General features: G+C 36.5%; 1 protein-coding gene across 1 annotated transcript in view; it reads right to left on the minus strand.

Annotated features, from left to right (window-relative positions):
- Positions 1 to 19459, minus strand: part of CFAP47 (cilia and flagella associated protein 47) — a 546469-nt gene that overhangs the window by 482679 nt on the left and 44331 nt on the right. The window contains exons 9-15 of the mRNA XM_053891727.1: positions 17738 to 17927; positions 16570 to 16783; positions 11038 to 11190; positions 10241 to 10427; positions 10048 to 10144; positions 3087 to 3303; positions 2538 to 2779 (exon numbers count right to left, since the gene is read on the minus strand). Of these exons, the coding sequence (XP_053747702.1) occupies positions 2538 to 2779; positions 3087 to 3303; positions 10048 to 10144; positions 10241 to 10427; positions 11038 to 11190; positions 16570 to 16783; positions 17738 to 17927 (1300 nt within the window). The remainder of the gene's footprint in view (positions 1 to 2537; positions 2780 to 3086; positions 3304 to 10047; positions 10145 to 10240; positions 10428 to 11037; positions 11191 to 16569; positions 16784 to 17737; positions 17928 to 19459) is intronic.

Genomic DNA, 19459 nt, shown 5'->3' on the forward strand with positions numbered 1-19459 from the left:
TATGGTACCCAGTTGTTTGGTCAGTCTAGATGTTCCCATAAGGTATTTTTTAGATGTGATGAACATTTAAATCAATAAACTTTGAGTAAAGATTACCTTCCACAATGTGGAAGGGTCTCATCCAGTAAACTGAAGGCCTGAAGAGAATAAATTGAAGTCCCTTTGGATTCAAGACTGCAACATCAATTTGTTCCTGGGTCTCCAGCCTGCCAGCCTGCTAGAGTGTCCACACAATTATATGAGCCAGTTCTTTAAAATCATCCTCTCACCTCCCTCTCTCCCTCTCCCTCCCTTTTTTTCTATACATATTTCCTATTGCTTCTTTTCTCTGGAGAACCCTAACACTGGATCCATATTTTCAAATCAAATTTACATATCATATATGGAAAAGTAAATGCCAAGGAGGAGCCAAGATGGCAGAGCAGCATGGAAGTTCTCAGCTTCTCTCGTCCCTGAAATGCAGCTAGATTAGCACCAAACCATTTTACACACCTAGAAAATTGATGTGAGGGTTAGCACAACAATCTGCATAACTTGAGCCACAAAGCTAGGGAGGTATGCAGCGCATACCAATGGAATAAAGATAGTCTCTTCAGAAAATGGTGCTGGGAAAACTAGACAGTGACATGCAGAAAAATGAACCTGGACCACTTTCTTACACCATACACAAAAATAAATTCAAAATGGATGAAAGACCTAAACGTAAGACAGGAAGCCATCAAAATCCTAGCAGAGAAAGCAGGCAAAAACCTCTTTGACCTTGGCCACAGGAACTTCTTACTCAACATGTCTCCAGAGGCAAGGGAAATAAAAGCAAAAATGAACTACTGGGACCTCATCAAGATAAAAACCTTCTGCACAGTGAAGGAAACAATCAGCAAAACCAAAAGGCAACTGACAGAATGGGAGAAGATATTTGCAACTGACATATCAGATAAAGGGTTAATATCCAAAATCTATAAGGAACTTATCAAACTCAACACCCAAAAAACAAATAATCCAGTGAAGAAATGGGCAAAAGACATGAATAGACACTTCTCCAAAGAAGACATCCAGATGGCCAACAGACACATGAAAAAATGCTCAACATCACTCATCATCAGGGAAATAAAAATCAAAAGCACAATGAGATACCACCTCACACCTGTCAGAATGGCTAACAGGAGCAACTCAAGCAACAACAGATGTTGGCAAGGATGCAGAGAAAGAGGATCTCTTTTGCACTGCTGGGGGGAATGCAAACTGGTGCAGCCACTCTAGAAAACAGTATGGAGGTTCCTCAAAAAATTAAAAATAGAACTACTCTACGATCCAGCAATTGCACTATTAGGTATTTATCCAAAGGATAGAGGTGTGATGTTTTGAAGTGGCACATGCACCCCAATGTTTATAGCAGCGCTACTGACAATAGCCAAAGTACGGAAAGAGCCCAAATGTCCACCGCCAGATGAATGGATAAAGAAGACATGGTGTGTATGTATATGTATGTGTGTGTGTGTGTGTGTGTGTATACATATACACAATGGAGTGGTATATATATATACATATATATATGTATATATATATATGTATATATATATATATTTATTTATTTATTTATTTATTCATATATACACACACATAGACACAATGGAGTATTACTCGGAAATCAAGAAGAATGAAATCCTGCCATTTCCAACAATGTGGATGGAATTAGAGTGTATTATACTAAGTGAAATTAGAGAAAGACAAATATCATATGACCAGTCATATGTGGAATTTAGAATACAAAACAGATGAACATAAGGGAAGAGAAACAAAAATAATATAAAACCAGGGAGGGGGACAAAACATAAGAGATTCTTTTTAATTTTTTTAATGTTTATTTTTTGAGAGAGAGGACACAAGCAGAGGAGGTGCAGAGAGAGAGGGGAAGACACAGAATTTGAAGCAGGCTCTAGGCTCTGAGCTGTTAGCACAGAGCCCAACACGGGGCTCGAACCACAGACTGAAAGATCACGGCCTGAGCCAAAGTCAGGTGCTTAACCAACCGAGCCAACCAGGTGCCCCTAAGAGACTCTTAAATACAGAGAACAAACTGAGGCTTGCTGGAGGGGTTGTGGGTGAGGGCAAGGGCTAAAAGGGCAAGGGGCATTAAGGAGAATACTTGTTGGGATAAGTACTGGGTGTTACATGTATGGGATGAATCACTGGATTCTACTCCTGAAATCATTATTGCACTATACGCTAACTAACTTGGATGTAAATTTAAAACTAAATATATTTTTTTAAATGGTTACAATAGGGGGTGCCTGGCTGGCTCATTTGGAAGAGCATGTGACTCATGATCTCAGGGCTGTGAGTTCATACCCCATGTTGGGGGTGGAGATTACTAAAAAATAAACAAACTTAAAAAAAAAAAAAAAAGTACATGCCCCAGTGACCCTATCTGATTTGCTTCTATTTTTAGGACCATTATACAGTTCTCACTCAATAAATGATTACTGCCTGAGCCCATGATTTAGTGTCTAAATCAAACAAATAGAATAAACTATTACCTTTAGCTGGACGAATGGAAAATGCCATTCCTCTTTCTGTGTTTACCGGTTGCCATTCAAATTTGGCAAAATAATTCTGATGGTTATACAAAGCAACTGTCCCCATAAAACATGTTTTCATCGAGAAGCCATGTGGTCTCAAAACTAGCTCTTTAGAAGATAGCTCCAGTTCTACTGGCATGACAACGGCCATCACTAGGATATGCCCACCAGGTATATTGTTCACTGTAAAGGTGAATGACCTGTAACACAGCAAAAGCATCCAAACTGAACTGATAATAGCTATTTGCAATTACAGAATTCAGTTACATGCAAAAATGCATATATTATTAACATCTGCAGTTAATCCTTAGTAAGCAATACATCAAAATATTTACGGTAGGCTGTCACTGAAATATCAATCTACAAATCCTATAAACTGGTGTATGTATAGTTTCTATGTTTGAGGACCAAATGTAACATATGCTACAATTACTGAAGCAAGTAAATACATATTCTACACAAGGACACTTTAATTCTAGCATATAGAAATTAAAAAATAAATCCTACTTCCAAAATTTTCCAATGGTGGGAGATTCAAATACCATTGAAATATAAGTACTAGCTGTAGGTGGAATCACATATGAAAACTGGTTGGTTTTCTGAAGTTCTTTCAAATTAATATCTAGCTGGATCAAAATATGCATAGGTAGCATATTAACAACATGCAGTAGACGAGTGTTTGTGGAGTTCACGCAAATATCACCAAAATTAAGGACAGAGGGCCCTGAAAAAATGAAAAGTTATTAGGTTTAGTGTTGGCAAATGTATTCAGATATTTTTTTTAAGTCTTCATACTGTATTTTCATCAATTAATTTATAAAAAATGATACTTAGAAAATTATTTATTGCAATATCAGAAGTTACTAACCAAGATTTTTATCTAAATGTCCATAATTTGGTGTTTGGAGATTATTGGTTAAAATTACATATATCCTAATTATGTGACAAATTATATAGAAAAATTATTAACATTCATTATAACTCATCTTGGTACATGAATTTACACTGTAACACCTTCTCCACTTCCATCAATACATTTATGTTCATTTATCCAGAATTTAGAGAAATGGGTAATTTTCCCACTAATTAGTACTTTTAAATGACAAAAGTTTTTTATATCATAACAATTTTAATAATTATAAGTCTAAGTCTACTTTTAACACCTCGATTTAATCATAACTGATATACAATAACCTGTATGCATTTAAAGTGTGGAATTTCCTAGGTGTTGACATATGTATATACCTGTGAAACCATCACCACAATGAAGAGAATGAACATCCATCACTCCAAAGTTTGCTTGTGTCCTTTTATATTCTCTCCCTCCCATCATCCTCAGTACTTCCCCCTTCCCAGACACCCACTCATCTGCTGCTTTATGCCACTGTGTATCAGTTTGCATGTTCTAGAGTTTATGAGAGGAATAATATAACATTGGCAGCTTTTCTCTGATTTCTTTCACTCTGCAAATTCCCTGGAGATTCATTCAAGTTGTTTTAAGTGTCAATAGTCCATTCCTTTATATTACTAAATGGTAGTCCATTACAGGTGAACGTTTGTCTCTTCACCTGTTAAATAACACCTGAATTGTTTCCAGGTACTGGCTATTATAATTAAAGCTGCTAAAACATTTGGGCACCTGGGTGGCTTAGTCGATTAAGTGTCCAACTCTTGATTTAGGCACAGGTCGTCATCTCATGGCTCATGAGATTGAGCCTCATATAGGGCTCCACACTGACAGCGCAGAGCCTACTTGGGATTCTCTGTCTCTGCCCCTTCCCAGCGCGCTCTCTCTCTCTCTCTCTCTCTCTCTCTCTCTCAAAATAAACTTTTTTTTAAAAAGCTGCTAAAACATTTGTCCACAAGTATTTGTTTGGACACATGATTTCATTTCTTTTGGACAAATATCTAGGAGTGGAATGCATGGATCATATGGTAAATGTATGTATAAATGTATAACAAACTGCCCGTTTTCAAGTGGTTAATTTCCCATTCCACTAGCAATGTATAAGAGTCCCAGCTCACTCATATCACTGGCAACAACTGAAATGGTGAGCTTTGGGTTTGCTTTTTTTTTTTTTTTTTTTTTTTTTTTTATGTAGCCATTCTAATAGATTTACAGTCATATCTCACTGTGGTTTTATACTGTTTCCCTAACAACTAACAATGCTGTGCATCTTTCCATGTGCTTATTTCTCATTTGTATATCTTCACTGATGAATTATTTGTTCAAATCCCTTTGCCCATTTTTTAATCCGGTCATTTGTTTTCTTAATATTGAATCTCCAAAGTTTTATACACATTCTTGTTGCAATTCCTTCATGAGATACATAATTTGCAAATAATTTTCTCTCAGCCTATGTCTTGTTTTTATCCTCTCATTAGTTGCTTTTGAGGAGCACAAACACTGAAGTTTGATCAACTCCAATTTATTTATTTGTTCTTTTGTTCTTTTTTTATCCATTTGTTCTTTTATGGATTGAGGAGTTTGGTTTATGTCATATCTAAGACACTTTGCTTTCCTCATCATCACAGATATTGTTTTTTCCCTATGCTTCCTTTTTTAAGGAAGGAAGCAAATGGCCTGCAATCTATTATTTAAGAAAATAATATATAACACACATAACATACAAACTATGTGTTAATCAACTGTTTATATTATCAGTAAGGCTTCTGGTCAACAGTAGGCTATTAGTAGTTAACTTGTGGGGGAGTCAAAAGTTACAGGCCAATTTTTCGACCATGTGGTAGGGGGGTTATCAGCACCACTAACCTCCATGTTGTTCAAAGGTCAACTGTGTATTGAACTGAAAGAAAGTGAAAACATACAAGAATATGTGAGATATAACGAAAGTATTATTTAGTGAGAAATGTGTAACACTGGGGCATCTGGGTGTCTTGGTGGCTCAGTCGATTAAGCATCCGACTTCGGCTCAGGTCCTGATCGCATGGTTCATGAGTCCAAGCCCAGTGTCTGGCTCTATGCTGACAGCTCAGAGCCTGGAGCCTGCTTCGGATTCTCTGTCTCCCTCTCTCTCTGCCCCTTCCCTGCTCATGGTCTGTCTCCATCTCTCTCAAAAAAATAAATAAAACATCAAAAAAATTTTAAATTAAAAAAAAAGAAATATACATCACTAAATTATATTAGGAAAAATAAGGGTATAAATCAACAATTTAAGTTTCTACCTCAAGAAGTTAGAAAAAAAAAGAGCAATCCAAATAAAAGATACAAAGCAAACAGAAGGAAATGCCAAATATAAGAAGTCATTAAAATTAAAAACAGAAAACTACAGAGAAAAATCAATGAAACCAAACGCAGGTTCTTAATGACCAATAAAATTGATAAACCTCTACTGAGACTTAAAAGGAAAATAACAAGAAAAACATCAATTCTCAATATTAAGAAGAGAGGCTATATCACTACTGATGTTTCCAACGCAGACATTAAAAAGATAATTTGGGAATGCTTTAAACAATTCTATGCACATAAAGGGGATCGATTCCTGGAAAGCCACAAACTACCAAAAGTCTCCTAAAATGGTGTAGATTATCTGAATCGTCCTACAACTATTAAAGAAAATGAATTTGTAATTAAACATCCTCTGTAAATGAACTCTCCATTCCCAGATGGTTTCTATGAAGAACTCTTTTAAAGAACAATATAATTCTACACAATCTCATTCAGAATATAGGAGAGGAATGAACACTTTCTGAGAAAACAAAGATAGTAAAAAAAAAAAAAAACTTTTAAAAAAAAGGAAAATTGCAGACCAATAATACGTTTTATGAAAACAGATACAAAATTCTAGATTCTGATTTAACAATACCGTGAGGTAGACATAAAAGAAGTTGGGGAAGAATCTAAGACAGAAATACTGTACAGAAAAATACAGGTTGTAAAAGAGGAATGTAAAGAGAAACTGACACAGAAAGTGCGGCTAGAGAAACCTAATTTCAAATCCACTCCTTTCCACTAAATATTGAGCAATCTGATCAAGGTTTACCAGCTCTCTGGGCTTCACTTTACTCATCTCTAAAATGGAAATAAAAGCAATTACCTTATAAGTTGCTTACATCATTTAAAGGATTAAATAAGACCATGTTTGTACACTGTTCAACATAATGCCTGGCCTATAATATGTATTAATAAATCATTAACTAAAAACCAAAGTGACTGGTCATTTGCTGATGAAGCAAACAATACTTTGCATAATGTCCGACTTAACCCGGACTTTATAACAGTGTTCACTAACTGTCTCAATTAATCTCCAAATCCTCTATTGTGCCTCTTGACAATCACTTTAATTTTTAAAAATATAAATATTGAGCAAAACTTTCTGACACTGTAATCTCCTTTGATAGTTCCAGTCCCTGTTCTGTGCACAGGCTCAAAAAACCCCTTTAAGGTATAAAAATGAGAGTGATACAAAATTCCCACCATCACAGTTGCTGACCTTGTAAACTCACACAGGGGCCCTGTCCCCAGAGAGAGGGTCATTATTAAAATACTTAGGGGCACCTGGGTGGCTCAGTTGATTAAGCGTCTAACTCTTGATTTCAGCTCAGGTCAAGATCTCATGGTTCGCGAATTCGAGCCCCACATCAGGTTCTGCACTGATGGGGTAGAGCCTGATTGGGATTCTGTTTCCCTCTGTCTTTGTCCCTCCCCTGCTTGTGCTCGCTCTCTCTCTCTCTCTCTCTCTCTCTCAAGACAAATGAAAATAAACATACAATACAATACAATACAATACAATACAATAACTTAGGACACCAGGTAAAGAAGGGAGAGAAGCTGGTGGAGGAGTTGTAGAGGAGACACTAGACACTGCCCTCTAACTTTGCTCCTTTTGAATTTTTATAGATTTGCTTATCTGATTAGTCAGTCACCAATTTGGAAGACACAGAGTATTTACCACACAATAAAGAAAGGCAAGTTCCTGGGACTATAGAGCCTAGTACCTATCACATGCCCGGCACAAAAGAGAGGCCCAGTAAATGCTGTATGACCTGAACTGAACTCCACATGCAACCCCAGACAGGCAATGAACTAAAGAGTTCCTAGTCTGCCATGCCAAAGTGCCTCACTGCCACTGTGTGGCAGGGAGGTTTAGCTCCAGTTACAGCACTGATCCTATTTCCCATTCAGAATCTCAGTGAATGGTGACAGATGCTAACTCTGTTTACCAGTCCATGTCACCTGCGTTCCCCAGAGCCAGATCCTGCTTTGGGCATTTCCCATAGTCCTCACTGATCTGAGGACTTGGCCACTGACCAGCCATACATAATAAGCTATCACCACCCAGATATTTACTCAGTTCCCATTGTGTTGCCTCTGGCCTTGTACCTCTTTGGACATCACCTTTAGTCTGGATAATTTAAGAATTGGTATTTGGTGTTTTGTGTAGTGGGTTCTCCTTAAAGGGAGAATCAGCAAATCCATGTCAATTAAATCATTCTCTGCCCACATCTCCCTCAGAGCCACCCTAACCCTGCCTAGAATGAAATGAAAACTTCCTCTTCAGACTAGTACATATATTTTTATGTACATACTCTAAAGGTACAGTATCAAAGTGTAGAACTGTTGTAAGGACAGAGGTGCAGATCAATGGAACAGAACTGAAAGTCCAGAAATAAACCCTGACATATATGGTTAATTGATTTTAGACAAAGGTGCCAAGGTAATTCAATGATGAATGATAGTATTTTCAACAAATGGTGCTGGGGCAATTACATATCCACATACAGCAATATGAATTTAGACTCTTAACTTACTACCTAAAAACTCAAAAGGAATTGTAGACCATAAATACAATATCTAAAAGTACAAATATTTTAGAAGAAAACAAGAAAAAATATTTGTGACATTGAGTTAGGTACAGATTTCTTGGGCATGAAATCAAAAGCATGATCTAGAAAAGAAAAAACTGTAATAAATTTTTTTTAAAAAATCGATAAATTCAATATCATTTAAGTAAAAACTTCTGTGTGTTAAGGACCACTATTTAAAAAATAAAAAAAGGGGGCACCTGGGTGGCTCAGTTGGTTAAGCATCCGACTTCAGCTCAGGTCATGATCTTGTGGTTTGTGAGTTCGAGTCCCACATCGGGCTCTGAGCTGACAGCTCAGAGCCTGGAGCCTGCTTCAGATTCTGTGTCTCCCTCTCTCTCTCTCCCCCTCCCCCGCTCACAGTCTGTGTCTCTCTCTCTCTCAAAAATAAACATTAAAAAAAAAATTTTAATAAACAAATAAGTAAATAAATAAAAATAAACAACAAAACCAAGCCACAGGCTTTGGAAATCATGTATCTGATAAAGGACTTATGCCCAGAATATATAAATAATTGTTACAAATCTATAATAAGAAGGCAAATATTCAAATTAAAAACTGGGCTAAGAATTTGAAAGACATTTCTCCAAAGGAAATATACATTTATGTCTATTTAAATGCATGAAAATGTACTCATCATCTTAGTCACGAGGAAAATGCAAATCAAAACCACAGTGAGAACATTTCACATCACAAGGATAACTATAACCAAAAAGAAAATAACAACTGCTGGTGAGAATGTGGAGTAAATATAACCCTCATACATTGTTGGTGGGATTGTAACTTGGTGCACTTTGGAAAGTTTTTGGTAGTTTCTTGAAATGATTGACATAAATTTACCATACAACTCAGCAATTCCACTCCTAGGAATCTAACCACAGAAATGAAAACATACATTCACTCAAAGAATTACATGTGAACATTTATAGCAACATTATTCACAACAGCCTCAGACCAGAAACAACGTGTGTCCATCAACTGGTAAATGGATAAACAAAATGTGGTACTCCCTTAAAATGAAATGCTATTTACATATAAAAAGGAGGCGCCCCTGGGTGGCTCAGTTAAGCAACAGACTTCAGCTCAGGTCATGATTCCACGGTTGGTGGGTTTGAGGCCTGCATCCAGCTCTGTGCTGACAGCTCAGAGCCTGAAGCCTGCTTTGAATTCTGTGTCTCCCTCTGTCTCTGCCCCTCCCTGGCTCACACTCTGTGTCTCTTGCAAATAAATAAATAAATGTTAAAATTTTTTTAAAGATATAAAAAGGAACATTTATACCTACTTATACCTATTGGATGAAACTGAAAAGTAGTATGCTAAGTAAAAGCAGCCATATAAGAGAGAATACATATTGTTATGATTCCTTTTATATGAAATGTTCAGAATAGGCAAATCTATAGTGAGAGAAAATTGATTAATGGTTGCCTGGAGCTATGGCTCCAAATTGGGAGTAAGTACATATGGTCCTGAGGGTGATGGCAGCATTCTAAAATTGAATTATGGTGATGGTTGCATAATCCCATAAATTTACTAAGATTCATTGACTTGCATACTTAAAACAGGTCAATTTTATGGAATATAAATTATACGTCATTAAGCCTGTTAAAAAACAAAGGATTAGTAGGTTTTTACAGATTCTTACCAACAATTACTTGATGAATTTGCTTTGGTGTCAAAATTAAGCTGCAGTCATGTTTTTCATGGGGTGTGGATGGGTCTGATTTAAGTCCTTTGAGAACCTGTGGAAAACCATTACTCCAAAATTAATTTTCAATATTAACAAAAGATATTTTAGGAATTCTCATGGCTTCATGAAATTAAAATATCACACATGCCTTTGTTTTCAGAGCCTTTGTCTCCTGGGATGCTATATTCCTAGTACTTAGCAACTGGTTACGTCTGATCCGACGCTGTGCTGCAGATGATTCCTCTTCTATTTCCGTTTCTGAGAGCGAAGGTGACTTTAGACCTGATGCTGGCTGTAATCCTATGTCTGTATTGTTATATGAATCCATACATTCCCTATTGAAATCATAATAATAACTAATTGAGGCCAAGTGTTTTAGAAAATATAATAGCAAATCCAGACATTCCCCATATTGCATGCTTCTGCTGCCCCACTCAGAACCACTTAAGTAGAATGATGCGCTAATCTGCATAAAATTGCCCTTTGCTGACAAGACCCCATTCTTAAACACCTCACCAAGGAAATCACGCCCACCCCACCACACCCTAAGACAGCTCACAAGAAATGGCTGAAATGGAGCACAAAAGACGAGGCCCTTTGGTTCAACGTAGGAACAACTATATGGTATAATTTCTGCTTCAAGAGACCTTAGGCATCAGGCTGAGTGTAAGCCTTATTTGAAACACATCATCTCTCAGTTCTCTTACCTGTCCTATTTTGCTTTCCTTATCTTGTTTCTCCTTATTTCTGGGGAAACCCAACCTAAAACATTCCCAAACCAAAAGTAAGGAAGGAAATAACTGCAGAAAAAGTAGTTCAATGTTTTGCTATTTTCATATATGTAAAGGTCACTTAAATCACTGAAAAGAAACTAAGGAGTAAAGAAAAAAATTCTGTCTCTTCAGGTGCCCCAATCTGTTCCATACTGTTTGAAGTAAACTTTACCTCTCTGCCTGTTTCTGCATGCGCACATTTCTTAAATGTTTAATATATCTTTCATAATAGTTTTCATGTTCTTGCTTTCCAATTCTTTCCAATTTAGTGTACGCAAAATCAGGATCCACATAGTTATATCTTGGAATCTTTGTGAAAATCGTCCTACAAGATGAACAAGTTATGTTAATATTTATATATTTGCACTTAATCTATCAGCATTATTGAGTGTCTCCTATGCCAGGGGCTAAGCACAAAATGGTGAATAGGGCAGATTCTACTCCTTTCCCTCATATCCTCTTATATAGCAAGATATTATTACACAAAGAAATAGAATAATATCTAACTTTCTTCCCAACCAATTAGAAAAACACTCCAAAAGGTCACGAGGATACAATGGTGTCTACCTTAAAACCACTCTTGAGGAATTAGTCAAACAGGCAATTTGAAGACTTTTAGATTTACACATGGGACTAGATCTGAATTTGACTAGTGTTTCCTAAGAGTTAATTACTTTTACATGATTATGATCAAAATTAGAAAAAAATATATGTAATAATAAATCCTTTTATTAGACACATTTTTAAAAAAATCTCAGAGCTTGGGGATGCCTGGGTGGCTCAGTCAGTTAAGCATCTGGCTTCGGCTCAGGTCATGATCTCACGGTTCGTGAGTTTGAGCCCCACATTCAGCTCTGTGCTGATGGCTCAGAGCCTGGAGCCTGCTTCAGATTCTGTGTCTCCCTCTCCCTCTGTCCCTCCCTTGCTCACGCTCTCTGTCTCTCTCTCTCAAGAATAAATAAACATAAAACATTTTTTTAAAAAATAAAAATAAAATCTCAGAGCTTATGTAATAACCATCAATGAACCATAGAAACCAATTCATAAATTAATCACAACTACTTTATGTCTCATGTTCACTCATCTAAATTCATGTTCTTCCTTTCACCCACCATATATTTTCCATAAATACAAAAATTACAATTATTCACATCTTCTGGCCCTGGGCTGCCTGAATTCTCATCAAATTGTATTAATTATTAAGATTCTCACCCTCAATAATTAACTCAAGTATGAACTTATTAGTCATAGAGCCCAATGAAATTTAACATTTCTCCATGTTTTCAACAAGTCCTCTATGGTTACAGTAAGATAACTTTAACTGAATGAGAGTCTTTAAGAGAGTTAGACAACGAGAGGGAAATAAACGCTTTGCTATTCAAAGATAGTTGTTGAAAATACTCCCGAGAACCAAAGCAATCTTGAGAAGAACAAAGCTGGAGTCATCACAATTCCAGATATCAAGATACACTACAAAACTGTAGCCACCAAGACAGTATGGTCCTGGCACAAAAAAAGACACATAGATCAATGGGAAAAACAGAGAGGCCAAAGATAAGTCCATACTTAATATAGTCACTTAATCTTCTACAAAGGAGGCAAGAACATACAATGAGGAAAAGACAGCCTCTTCAATAAATGGTGCTGGGAAAACTGGACAGCTACAAGCAAAAAAATGAAAATGGACCACTTTCTTACACCATACACAAAAATAAACTCAAAATGGATTAAAGACATAAATGTGAGACTTGAAGCCTAAAACTCCTAAAAGAAAACATAGGCAGTAATCTCCTTGATATTAGCCTTAGCAATATTTTTCAGGATGTATCTCCTCAAGCAAGGGAAACAAAAGCAAAATTAACTATTTGACTATACCAAACTAAAAAGCTTTTACACAATGAAGGAAACCATCAACAAAATGTAACAGCAACATACTGAAAGAGAGAAGATATTTGCAAACAATATATGCAATGAATGGTTAATATCCAAAATATATAAAGAACTCATACAAGTCAACACCAAAACAAAAACAAAAAAAGGAAACAAACAAAACAAGTAATCCAATAATCCAATTTAAAAATGAACAGAGGACAGGAATACACATTTTTCCAAAGAAGACATATAGATGGCCAACAGACTCATGAAAATGTGCTCAACTCCACTAATCATCATGGAAATAAAAAACAAAACCACAATGAGATATCACCTTACACAAGTCAGGATGGCTAGTATTAAAAAGACAAGGGGTAACACGTGTTGATGAGGTCGTAGAAAAAAGGTAACCCTCCTACATTGTTGGTTTGAATGTAAATTAGTACAGCCACTGTGGAAAACAGCATGGAAGTTTCTGAAAAAATTAAAAATAGAAATACCATAAAACCCAGTAATTCCACTTCTGGGTATTTACCCAAAGAAAACAAAAGCACTAATTCAGAAAGGTACATGGACCCCTATGTTTATTGCAACATTATTTACTATATAGTAAAGATATGGAAGCAGCCCAAGGGCCCATCAAATGATGAATGGATAAAGTAGATATGGTATACATATACGGCAGAATATTATTCAGTGATAAAAAAAGAATGAAATCTTACCATTTGCAACAACATGGATGGAGCTAGAGAGTATAATGCTAAGCAACATAAATCAGAGAAAGACAAATACAGTATGATTTCACTCATATATAGAATTTAAGAAATGAAACAAGCAAAGGGGAAAAAACAGAGTGAGACAAATCAAGAAAGAAACACTTGCAGCACCTGCGTGGCTCAGTTGGTTAAGCATCTGACTCTCGATTTCATCTCAGGTCACGATCTTGTGGTCATGAGACTGAGCCCTGTATCAAGTTCCATGTTGGGTGCTTAAGATTCTCTCTCCCTCTCCCTCTACCCCCTCCCCACTCACGCTCACACACTCTCTCTCAAAAACAAACAAAATAAAAAACCAAAAAGACTCTTAGACAACAATCTGATGGTTATCAGAGGGGAGATGGGTAGAGGGGTGAGTTAAATATGTGATGGGGATTAAGGAGTGCACAGGTTGTGAATAGCACCTGGTGAGGTATGGAATTGCTAATCACTATCCTGTACACCTAAAACTAACATAACACTACATGTTAACTAACTGAAATTAAAAACTTTTAAAAAAAGAATAAACTTCATGAAATACCTCTTTAGCTTTTAGTAGGTGATATTTTTTAAGTGCAAAATAGAGGGGACAAAAATTATTATGCAAATAAAACACTGTTCCTCATTTATTAAAAAATATTTACTAGTGCCTACTATAATGCCTGACACTCTTCTAAGCACAGGACATACTATAGTAAACAGAAGTTAGACAAAAGTTCCTGGCTTCTTTTTTTTTATTTTCTTGTCAAAAATCATTAAAGAAATGCAGTAAGAAATAAAATAACCATTACAGTTACCAATAATTTATTTTTTTTAATGTGTATGTATTTTGAGAGACAGCATGAGCACAAGCAGGGGAGGAAGAGAGAGAGAGAGAGAGAGAGAGAGAGAATGAATCCCAAGCAGTGTCCACATTGCCAGCAGAGAGCTCGAGGAGGGGCTTGATCCCACAAACTGTGAGAACCAGAGCCAAAATCAAAAGTCAGGCACTTAACAAAATGAGCCACCAGGTGCCCCTGTTACCAATAATTTAATACATCATTAAATTTCATTACTTAAAATTACTAATTGCTAACCAGAAAATAACTAAATTTTGCATTTCTATTAGTATGGAAAAGAGTAAACTGAGAAAAATAATTTTGGCCATGATATAAATAGGAAATGCTTAGTCTTCTTCAAAAAAATATCTGGCATTTTTAGAACAAATGATTAAGACTGATTTAGAAACAAAATATTAATATTACATTAACATGTCTATACAAATATATTTGTGTAAGCATAGGAAAGGACTGAAAAGAATACATTAAAAAAAAGTGTTTCCAACAAATACTTCTGTATGGGATGGAGTGCAATGAGTCAGAGGGAGGGATGAGTTTTCCTTTATTATACTACATAATTACTTAAAATGGAGTCTGAGCGATTTTTACACTCCTATGTTTCAGGGTATCTGTCAAACAAAAAAGAGCAAGAGAAAGGCTGGTATAGATAAAATCTGTAAAATGAAATAATAAGACAGGCTATATAAAAACCCAGAATCTTCCAATTGTGGATAATAAAACAATTACGGCCTAAAATCAAATGATATTGCAAGAAAATGGCTGTAAAATTAAGTGAGCTTAATGACTTACCAAAGGTAAAGAGACAAGCAGAGAAAACCCAGGGATATTATCAAGTTTAGATAGTCTATAGTAGCATACAAGCAGGCAGAAAAGAAACTCATTTCAATCTTACAGGTGTAAAAACCAGGATGCCTGGGTTTCTTCTAAGCACTTGGAAAGCAGTAATTTCTTTGAGGTTTGGTGTGGGGGGTAAGCTTAGAAATTCCCTGGGCTTGCACCAATGGGTTAACAAGGCATAAACAATTACAAAGCCATAGGATGCTCACACCCAAGTTTGGGTAAACAAGATTAGGCGAATAACGATAGAGAAGGGGGGCTAAGGCCCCCAGAATAAAGCAGGGGGGGCAAAGTCCCCCAAAATGGGGGGGGGGAAGGGCCCCAATACAAACGTATATGAGATAAGCAAGATTAGGTATTCAGGGTGAAAGTGCCCCCCAATTTAGTACTATAGCAGAAAGCTGCTTTCACAGAAAGGAAGGACAAATTAGGTAAACAGGTAAATACGGCTATAGACTGCTGCCATTGGAGTGACCCAAAGAGGAGTTGATTAGCAGAAAAAAAGGTGCCTTGTTAACCCTGAGGTTATATGCTCTGTCTTATCCCCTAGGCTAGCTAAGATAAACAAACAGAGTCTCCTGTCTGCTGTTAACAACCATCTGCCCATCTGCCCAGCATCAGGATTTTGGTTTATACTGACCCAAGCCCCTAACACCGTATATCTTCAAAATCCCCTTTCCCTCATGCCCATGAGTTAATGTTCACAAATTTATTGTCTCTTTGTGCACGCCCATGATGTCTGTAAGCCTTCTAATCTTAATAAATACAGAGCAAGAACCCTTATTCAGGGCTCTTGTCTTTTCCCGGATATTAGCCATCTCTTGCTTTTAATCCTGTGTCTGCTCTCTTGCTGGTCAAGAAAGTACTTTAGACTTAGAGTCTACAACAGTTTGAATGGATTTAAATTAAGGTTTAACATCACTTTTGATCCTCATTATTGAGGTTTTCGTTCAATTTGGGGAAGGTTATGGGAAATGTGACTTTGAGGGGAACAAAGAGGATGATGATGACGATTATGATGTTTACTTTTATCTTAGAGAAATTGAAGCTGTCAACCATACTTAATGAATAGGACTACTATAAGAGCTTGATACATTTTTTAAAGTGATTATTTGTATTATTCTATACTTGTCCACAGCATATTTTAATAATCATCTGGCAAACCATTCACTTCCTGTCAAGCACACAGTAGAGGTGACAAGAGGTTAGACGAAGCAAATACAGTAGCATTCAATAACCATCTCCTCCAATGTAAAAAAAAAAAGGACAAAGAAAATAAAATTTTATTACTATTATTATTATTGTCATCATTAGTTTGTTACAGCAGGATCTGCTAAGACCTACATATCACATTGGTAATTGTGCCTTTCAAAATTTCAGGTTTTTAATATAGCATGTTACCTGTAATGTTTATGCTGGTCTCCAGACCTGATACTTGCAGCTCGATCACTGGGAAAAGCTATCAGTGCATCCTTCGGTGACTCTTTACTTAGGTGATGATTGTGAAGGTGTGTCATGGTTGATTGAAGCATTGCAACAGGTGCACAGTCCTTGTATTTTGGCAAGTCTCTGACCACAAACTGTCCCGTTGGATTACTGACCAAAGGGGATATACCTTTTATAGAATTGGATATTAAGTTAAATTTTTTTTTTTAATTTCAGCTGTCCGAATAATTTCCATGTATTAATAGACTATACCATTGATTCTACCTTAAAATGAAGTCCCTAAACAAAGAAACACATTCAAAGAAATTCAAATAATTCATTAAAAAGTTTTTTAATGTTTATTTTTTTTGAGAGAGAGAGAGTGCGTGAGCAGGGTCAGAGAGAGGGAGACAGAGAATCCAAAGCAGGCTGCAGGCTCTGTGTCATCAGCACAGAGCTCCATGCAGGGCTTCAACTCACAAACTCTGAGATCATGACCTGAGCTGAAGCCAGACACTTAACCTAGTGGGCCACCCAAGCGCCCCTACAAATAACCATTTAACAAATGAACCTACACAAAACAATTCTGAAATATAATGCATGCATAAAAAATAAAACATAGTAACTTGAAGGAATGGGTTAGCCCATATGACACAAGTTTTCATAGATTACAGAGAGCTGAATATCAGTAATTTCATATGGCTCAAAGTATAAAAGATAATTGAGGATTACATGAAACAGCAGCAACGCAAAAATCCAAGGAGTGGTCAAAATTAGTTTATATTATATTACAGACTCAAAAGAAAACATAGAACATGAAAAACATTAAAATATGTAAATTTTATAGATCACTAAACCAGTACTATTACAATTGTAATCCTCAAAATGGCAACATGAGCAAATGTTGGGGACATGTTAGAAATGCAAATTTTGGGGTTCTAACAAAGACCTATTTAACAATCATTTCTGGGATGTAGGACAGTGGTACCTATTTTAACCAGTCTTCCAGGTGATTTTGATGCATTCAAAGGTAAGAACCACAAGATTAGATTACATGTGATATACATAGCTAAGCAGTAAGTGTATTAAGATAATCCATATAACCTTTATTTAACAAAAAAGGTAAGGGTCAATAATAGCTTACCAGGATTAACTTTCATCACAACTTTCTTGGTGGAAGGTTTGCAGACACTCTTGAAATATAAATATATTTGATGAAAAGGTTTCAGAGATGTAGACTGAAAATTTTCATCTGCCACTGAGCCAATAATCTCTATCAATTGCTTCACTTTAAAGACTCCTACTTGATGTGGAATGAATGAACATATCACATTCTAAAAAAAGAAAAAGTAGTCAATTGCTATAGACTAAATGTCTGTGAACCCCCAAAACTCCTACATTTAAGCCTAATACTCAGTGTGATGGCATTAGGAGATTAGGGCCTTTGAGAAGGGATTAGGTCATAGTGCTCTTATAAAAGAAGCCCCACAAAGCTCCCTAGACCCTTCTACCATGTAAGAATACAACAAGAAGTCTACAACCAGGAAGAGGATCCTCACCCAACTGTGCTAGTGCCCTGATCTAGGACTTCTAGCCTCCACAAGGGTGAGAAATAAATTTCTGTTGTTTATAAACCATACAATCTATGGCATTTTGTTATATCAGTCCAAATGGATTCTAAAAAATAATATTATACTGTTGGAAAAAATAAAAAGCAAATAAAAAACTTTTTAAAATTTTACGGAGAGCTAGTTCATCACCATGACATGAAAGTGGCTTAGAAATTTGATATACGGCATTGACAAACATTTAAGATATATATTATTGGAAAATTCTTTGAGAAAATATTAAGAATGATAGTATTGAAGCGCTTGAAGGATAGCAAATTAAGGATCTCCAAATACCCCCTCCTCTACAAACAGGAAGAGACCACTGGAATAATTGTCAAAATCAACTTTACCCAAATTTAAAAATTACCTAAAAGCTTATAAAAAATCCCAGAAGTATTTATTTAAGAAAAAAATAGCTGAATTTCTGAAAGCATAACAGGCTTCATGGCATTTTTAGACACTGTGATCCGATGCTCCTATTCCCAGTTTTGTGCTGTCTTTGAAAATAGCCTTGCAACTATGGCAGCTGTGAAAACCATTAGCCGAGCAGACAGGAGGGAAAAGAACAGATTTGGAGCTCTCCAAAAGCCCCACCACCAGAGAATTGTCCCTCTATGTCCAGTCTAGAAGCTAGCCAAAAAGCCTATTATAAGGGTATAATTTTCATTGACCTGGCTCAGGGCTCATTCTTTGTGAACAATTCTCTCCACTGAACCCCCTTCTCCTCCCGGCCCATCAAAAAATCAGCAGCAGGGCACTTGGGTGGCTCAGTCGGTTAAGCAATTAAGCATCTGACTTTGGCGCAGGTCCTGATCTCATGGTTCATGAGTTTGAGCCCCACATGGGCTCTGTGCTGACAGCTCAGAGCCTGAAGCCTGCTTCGGATTCTGTGTCTCCCTCTCTCTCTCTCTGACCCTCTCCCACTCATGCACGCACTCTCTCTCTCTCTCTCTCTCTCTCTCTCAAAAATAAGCAAACATTAAAATTTTTTTTTTACAAAATCAGCAGCAATTGTTAATCACAGCTAATAAGAGGAAAATAAGAGGCAAAACAAAACAAAAAAGGAAAAAGAAAGGAAAAGAGAAACAAAAAACAAAAACAGAAAACATTCAGAAGGCATTTGAAAAGCTCTGACACATTCCTGGGAATCTAGATGACGGTTTACATGTCCAGGAAAGATTTGAGAAAGCTCCAATTTCTCACTTTTGCCTCACTTTGAGATGCTGTACAAGAAGGAATTAAAGGCCAAAAAGAGT

Source organism: Panthera pardus, unplaced genomic scaffold, assembly GCF_024362965.1.
Source record: "Panthera pardus isolate Hobbes unplaced genomic scaffold, ASM2436296v1 HiC_scaffold_27, whole genome shotgun sequence".
Taxonomy (NCBI): domain Eukaryota; kingdom Metazoa; phylum Chordata; class Mammalia; order Carnivora; family Felidae; genus Panthera; species Panthera pardus.